This window comes from Nicotiana attenuata, chromosome 7 (assembly GCF_001879085.1).
Source record: "Nicotiana attenuata strain UT chromosome 7, NIATTr2, whole genome shotgun sequence".
NCBI lineage: Eukaryota > Viridiplantae > Streptophyta > Magnoliopsida > Solanales > Solanaceae > Nicotiana > Nicotiana attenuata.
The window spans coordinates 76,761,909-76,769,703 of record NC_031995.1 but is presented as its reverse complement, the minus strand read 5'-3'; the positions used below and the strand labels follow the sequence as shown (position 1 = coordinate 76,769,703).

The window sequence follows — 7,795 nt, the reverse complement described above, 5'->3', positions numbered from 1 at the left end:
CTCACCTAACCGATTCCAACCCATAGCCTTGTGTCTTGAAATTGTGAGCAAATCTCACTAGAAATGTAAAAGAGAAGAAGCATATATGCTAAGAAAGATTTCTAGAAGCATTAAGTCAAATTAGTCAAAATTTTTCAAGCCGCCTCCCATATTTATGAGTCTCAATCGGACCATTTAACTGACCTTTGAACCCATAGATGCCTATGTCAATGGACTTTAGACTTATCTCAATCTCTAGACATTTTATCCACCATTATGCTCCATAACTCATACGACCTCACAATGCATCTCAAAAGAATTAACCGCTCATGAACTTGGTGCGACTTTGGCCAAAACAATCTTCATAATTAATAAAGCGTGATTAATTGTGTACACGTACGCGTGACATAATTTTAAGCGCCCCAAATAAAACGGATTCACACACATGGGATCCCTTTCCAAGATTAGATTCATAATGCCATAATTAAAGCGGTGAAAAGATAATATGTACATAGGTTCTAAAAATACATAATTAAATAATCTAATTAGGCCAAGTATGAGCTAAAATCACGGAACCCGGGAATGTCTAATACCTTCTTCCGGGTTAACACAATTTCTTATCCGGTCTTCTGATTTTCGTGGACTTTAAAACAGAGTCAAATTTCCTCGATTTGGGATTTAAAATGAACCGGTGACTTGGGACACCATAATAACTATTCCAAGTGGCGACTCTAAAATTAAATAAATAATCTCATTTCGCTTAGTGTCACTTTAATTGGAAAAACTCTCTATTCTTCGGAAAAAGGAGGTGTGACATATATGTTATTCAGAAATCCCCCATAAATTATTTGTTATCGTTTAAAGGGTTTCGGTTGATCGCTTATTTGTTATTATCAGGACCATTTAATAAAATAGGAGATCTTGGTAAAATTATTGATTGCTAATGTGTTATATAGAAATCGCCCATGTATTATTTATGATTATCTAAGTGATCTTTTGTTGATCACTTATTAGTTATTGATCACGCCCAACTATGCCTTATAAAAAGGACTAAGCGGTCGCTGCAAATATAATCCGGTTTACAAGTCCGGAGTCGAATCCCACAGAGAACTATGGTTTAGCTATAGCTGTTCACTATCACCAAGAAGACAAGCTTGAACAATTCCTAACTTATAGATATTAAGATTCTTGTGTTTAACTACTTAACTAACAAATTAAAATAGTAAATTAACAACTAACGATACTGAGGGTTCGAGAAAAGATTAAGGAGGTTTAGAGTTATGAATTCCCCTATTGTCGGAATCGTTCCCGCTATGTCTTCTATAATTTCGCCTATGTATTCTCTACCGATCATGAGCACTCTTATTGCCGTAAATCTCTCCCGAGTAATTACGACAATTTACTAGACGCACTCTCCCGAGCTACGCTAGCTGGCTTTTAATACAGCTCACTTCAGATCGCACCCAAGGCTTTGTTATCCCTAATCCCACCTTTAAACCCTCGGTTATTGATCCCTCATATACTCTGGGAGTGGTGTTGTTCAACAACTACCTAAATATGCACTCTCTCCCGAGTTATGCATACTAAATAGGTACAGCTAATTGAGAGCTCTTCAATCAACCAGAATATAAACGTAGTTGAACAAATAGAGAAAAGCTATGGCTCAATTATATAAAAACATAACAAGAATTTATCCTACAAAAGGTTCTATCAAAACTCTAGATAACAAATTAGCTATTCATAATAGTATGTAAAACTACAATACTAAAAGTCATAACCAACAATGAAAAATAGGAAGAGGAAGGAAAAAACTCGTAGAAGAATTCTCCGCCTTGCTCCCAATGTGTTCTTGCCTCCAAGGGTGTTGTCTAACCCTAAAGTAGTGTCTCTCCGCCTCCTTAGGTCTAATTTGTGTCCAAAATATGTCATGCTCCTGTTCTTGGCCGGCCTCCTTTGTTTAATATAGGGTTTAGGACTTAAAATCCCATGTTTTGCACTTTAGTCCCTGAAATTTTCGCTTCCTGCCGCGGTTTCACCGCGATCGCAGTGGAACCGCGGCCAAACGCCCTCGCGGATTCTTCATTCTTCAGAAACTGCCTTCCACCGCGGTTCTGCCGCGGTCGCGGCAAAACCGCGGTTTTTCACCCTGTTCCGTTTGGAATTTGGAAAAATGTAAAACATGAAAGTTGTAGCCCTTTGAGTTAGCTTTCCAACCATAAATTGTGGAGCCCAAATGGAGTTCTGAGCAAAAATTTATGTCTATTTTACTAGACAGTGCGCAATATGCCTCCTCAAGTCTTCGTTCGTACTTAATTATCAAATTTGACCCCCGAACACGATCCCGGCTTAATTCCTTGAGCTTTTACTCAGACTTCAAAGCTTCAAATCACTTAAATTCATTCCATAACATCTATATAGCTCGGAATCACACCTATAAGGCATAAAACACACAATTAGTGCAAAACACTAGCGATTAAAGCGCAAACTCAATTAAAGTGCAGTAAATTCGAGTGTAATAAGCGACTAAAATATGCAATTATAGCCTATCATCAGTTATTATCAAAAAAAAATTTAATAAAGTAAGAGATCCTGGTGATATCATAGAATGTCTATGTATCAATTACAAAACGCTCATGTATTATTTATCATCGTCTAAGTGATCTTCGATTGATTGTGTATTAGTTATTATCAGGATTCTTTTTTAATAAAGTGAGAGATCCTGGTAAAATCATGGATCGCTTATGTGTTATCTAGGGATCGCACATGTGTTATTTATGATCACCTAAGTGATCTCCTTTTGATCTCTTATTAGCTATAACCACGATCATTTTCTTATAAAGTGGGAGATCCTGGTAAAATCATAGATCGCCTATATGTTATTTGGAAATTGCCCATGTATGGTTGATGGCTTTATAGTTATTACCAGGATCATTTTTTATAAATGTGTTATCTAGTCATGTAATATTAATGATCGCCTAAGTTATCTCTAGTTGCTTATTTATTAATTATTATCAGTATTATTTTTAATAAAGTTGGATATCTTGGTGAAATCATAGATCGCTTATGTTTTATCTCAAAATCGCCCATGTATTATTTTTGATCGCCTAAGTGATCTCCGATTAATCGCTTATTAGTTAGTATCATGATCGTCTTTCTATAAAATGGGAGATACTGGTGAAATCATATATCGTTTATGTGTTATCTAAAAATCACCGATGTATTATCTATGATTGCGTACGTGATCTCCAGTTGATCGCTTACTTGTTATTAACAGAATCATTTTTTTATAAAAATAATAGATCGCCTATGTGTTATCTGAAAATCGCTTATGTATTATTATGCGTCTAAGTGATCTTAGGTTAATCGATTATTAGTTATTACCAAGATTATTTTTTTATAAAGTGGGAGTTCCTGATGAAATCATAGATCGCCTATGTGTTATCTAGAAATCGCCCATGTATTTATTTATTATCACCTAAGTGATATCCCATTAATCGCTTATTAGTTATTATGAGGATCATTTTTATAGAATGGGAATTCCTCGTAAAATCATAGATCGCCTATCTGTTATCTACAAATTGTTCTTCTATTATTTATGATCGCATAAGTGATCTCTTTGGTTGATCTCTTATTGAAGAAGAAGAAATAATATGAAGGTCTTACCCAAAAAGACTGAGCAAATCAATTGCAGAATACTCCTACTGAGTGAAGAAGAAAGATGAAGAAGAAAAATGAAGGACATGATATTAGTCTGGGAGGCATTTTGTTTGGGTGAATTTTTTTTTAAATGTTTTATTTTTCTATATTTGTAATATAGTCCTTAACTCAACTAAGATAAATTAATATTCTCATTCATGCAAACTAAGAAAATATGAAGAAAAAAAACTAATTCAAAAAAGAAAATACCAGGTCATGAACTACTATTTGTTTTGTATAAGTACTCCTTCAATATTATTTCAATTTTCATCTCCTTTCCTGTCTATAACTATCCCATTATTAAAACTGTAGCCACATCTTCTCAAGTCTTTAAATATTTTCACATATTCATCCTTCCTTCACTTTTAACATAACACCAAAAACTGAGATTTCAGAGAACTTGACATATATAAGAACATAGCAGTATCTAAAAATTGCATTCTACACTTTGATATTAATCATTAATTTGCAAAAGTATTATTCAAAAGTGGTACATCATTCTCTTCTTCTCTAGACTACACCGCACGAACATAGGTATGAGAATGAATAACTTGTTATATAATTCATCTATGAAAGCACAGCAATTACATCAGAGGCCCTCAGTGTTACGTAGTCTGCGCCATCAACACCTTTGAAGTCATTGCCTGCATATTTGGAATACAGAACTGTATTTCCAGGGGATACTGAAAGTGATTTCCTGTTCCCTTCCTCGTCGAGAGGACCTGGTCCAGCAGCAATCACCTGTTTCAACCACGGAAAAGGTAACAGATTTTAACATGAGTTTAACTTCTCTACACTGACGTTTACCTTAACAAATTAACTACGTGCAACCTTCAATAAGAAGTAAGATTAGTGACCAACTACTACATGTTAAAATAGTCTAAAAGGGTTCGTTTGGTTCACATCATACGTATACGGAGATTATAATGCATCGATTGTTTATATGGGGACTAGAAATGAAGGAATTGTTATTAAGTGATTAATAATGAAATTGTTATACATCAATTTCTAACTTTAAAATGGTATTTTTTGTCTTTAAAAAGTTTAATCCCCGCATTGCTAATACATATATTCTTATTTCACATTCTCTCCGGCATAATATAATTCATCGCTTCCGCCTAACTTAACGCACACCAACCAAGCTCTGCATTAGATATGCAACTATTTCTTTCTCATGCTGCCAATCAAACACTGTATATGTTATGCAGGATTTTATGTTTGGAATTAAATAACCAAACCGTCAAAAACCAAACGACCCCCTTAGTGTGTAAAAATTGTATCCTCTCAACAAATATAATATCATAAACGGAGAAATTGACTTTGGAAATAATAATAGGAGGGATAATACTATCTGAACTGCAGAGGGTATATTTTTACCGAGCCAATTGAAGGTTTCTCCTTTGCCGCCTCACTCAAGAACAATCCTCCAGCAGTTTTTTCCTCAACCTCAGCCACCTGATATAAAATTTAATGACACTTCAGAAAATAAAAATCTTGAAGAAAGTGCAATATCAAGAAAGAGTAAGAGACTGGAAAACGAAGCCAAACTTCCAAAAATGGAACTCTCATTTAGCAAAAACTACTCCCGACAAAAAAATATATATAAAATTTGAAATAGGAAAACAGGTCATCATGTACAAAATTTGTATCATACAGAGCATGTATCATTTTATCAAAATCTAGATGCTACACAAACAAGGAAATAAAGGCAATAATGACAAACCTTGATTAAAATTCTGTCGTTCAAGGGCTGCAGATCCTTGATATCATCGGTCTCAAGAATACCAACAATGTCATCCTCTTTCAAGATCAGGTGCGTTGATCCATCAAACAGAACTTCAGTTCCCGCATATTTTGAGTACAGCACTTGGGTACCATTCTACATGTATATAAGATCCTTTTAGAAAAATGATTAACCATGCTCAAAAAGCCAAGTTAAGTATATCATTGATTATGAAATTACCTTCACACTAATTTCCACTTTAGTCTTCCCGATTGAACGACCCTCCCCAACAGCAACAATCTCACCTCCTTGTGGCTTTGACTGTGCTGATGTCGGAAGCAAGATACCACCTACACTCTTCTCCTCTGCAGTCTTTATCTTCACTAAAACTCTATCACCGAGAGGTTTAACTGAAGTGTACTGCACGAACGAAAACAAGAGAATAAAGAAGCGGATAAATAAAAAAATTTCCCTGCTAGAACAGCATTGAAACCCTTAAATTAATTCATCTTTTGTTTAATGAACCTAATGCTCAATTAATTCATTTTTTGTTTCAAAATACATATTTGACATAAGATGCAAACTTTTTATTCAGGCAATGAAATATCAGATCACATCTCTTTGACGACAAAAACAGAAATACCCAACGCAACAAAGCCCAATTACTAACTCGTCGCATAGTTTAACCAAGTATTAAAGAGAGCAGCTTAGCCACAAAATCAGAACAGTTAGCTTAAAATCAGTTAGTAGCTTACGTTGCCCAATCCAGTTTCGGCTGAAAGTAGATGGCTCAGAGAGCTCTTCCCATAAGTTTTAACTGACTTTAAAATTGCACCAACTAATGAATGAACAGATAGCCAAACATTCAAGTTGAGAGCAATAACGCAAATTAACATCATCCGCTCACTAAAGTTTGATATCAGTGGCGGAACCACCTTAGGCTAAGAAGTGTCAATGACACTCCTTCACCAAAAAATTACACTGTGCAGCTTGGTCAAAATTTTGTTTTTTTAATGTATATATAGACTAACATTGAATCCCCTTATATTCTCCGTATTTTTGCTTCTTAATATTTTGACACCTCTTAGTAAAATTTCTGGCTTAGCCACTGTTTGACACTGTAGAATGCCAACCAATTCGGAGCAGAAAAAGAAACCATCAAAGCAATTCTTTCTAACTATTCAGCTATTATAGTAACATAGTTCGACGAAAAATAAAGGACAGTACGGTGCACTAAGCTCCCGCTATGCGCGGGGTGCGGGAAGCCGGACCACAAGAGTTTATTGTACACAGCCTTAGCCTGCATTTCTACAGGAAGCTGTTTCCACGGCTCAAACAAGGTCACGTGGCAGCAACTTTACCAGTTACGCCAAGGCCCCCTCCTTTGTTCGACGAAAAATAATGGAATAACAACAGCAGCAGAGGAAAGAAAGCAAAATTATATACCTTAGGGGCAACAGTAGTTGCAGCCTTAACAACAAGACCATGGGACAACCTTCTATTCTGCTTTAAAGGAGCAAAAGATACAACCTTTACATTACTAGTTGACCTAAGCCCTTCAAAGGAAGCAAAACCCTTAGCAGAAATCGATGATGCAGTCAACTGAGTTGTCGCCATTGCTTTCTGAGCTAAATCAAGAAACCCCACAATCAAAAAAAGGTGAAAATTCTCAGCACCCCAGAAGCAAAAAGAGTACAAGTTTAGATAAAAACTCAAGAATTCTTAACTAAATCAAGAACCCCTTAATAGAATAAACCCCAGAAGCAAAAAGAGTGTAATATAAAAATGAGCTCAAGAATTTCAATTAATCATAAAAAAGGAAGTACCTTTACTGGGAAAGAGGTTGAACTGATGACAAAGAAGAAGTATTATCTACTACAGAGTACAGACTGAGTGACTGAAGTGTGTGTTTTAGAGTGTTGAAGATAGAATTCGTAGAGCCTTTTGAGGATAACAAAACCCTAGGAGGTTCTAACAGAGGGATTTTTAGCCAGATATTTATTTTTTTGTTGTTTTTGGGGGTGGGGTATTATTATTTATTTTTTTAATTGCAGATTTCACTTTTTTTTAAGGATTATTCATTTCCAAATTTGTTTTAAAAAATCTAATTTGGGTGAAGTTTAGTTTTAAGATGAAAATGTGCTTGGACATCAGTTTTTAAAATATATTTTACTTTATTTAAAAAATATTAAACATGACTTATACCTACAAGTTCTAAAAATTGTCACAAATAGCAACAATGCATTCATCAATAACATCCATTATATTATCGCAAACCATAGTCCTGAACATAAATAAATTTGGTATAAAATTATTATTTTTATAATGAACCACATAATACACTATCAGATGACCGAGAAGACGAAACAGCATTGTTACAAAATAATAAATAGTGGG

At 34.9% G+C, this 7,795-nt stretch overlaps 1 protein-coding gene across 2 annotated transcripts; it reads right to left on the bottom strand.

Moving 5' to 3' along the window:
• LOC109229326 (20 kDa chaperonin, chloroplastic-like) lies at window positions 4,100–7,384 on the bottom strand. Of its 2 annotated transcripts, none has more exons than XM_019394727.1 (6): window positions 7,225–7,384; window positions 6,845–7,026; window positions 5,639–5,818; window positions 5,399–5,554; window positions 5,053–5,130; window positions 4,100–4,416 (listed from the first exon to the last, which is right to left on the bottom strand). In XM_019394727.1, exons 2-6 carry the CDS (start codon window positions 7,013–7,015, stop codon window positions 4,243–4,245), a joined length of 759 nt encoding a protein of 252 aa, XP_019250272.1. In that variant the 5' UTR covers window positions 7,016–7,026; window positions 7,225–7,384; the 3' UTR covers window positions 4,100–4,242. The 2 variants fall into 2 exon arrangements, with proteins under 2 accessions (XP_019250272.1, XP_019250273.1); XM_019394728.1 differs by having other exon boundaries at window positions 6,845–7,021.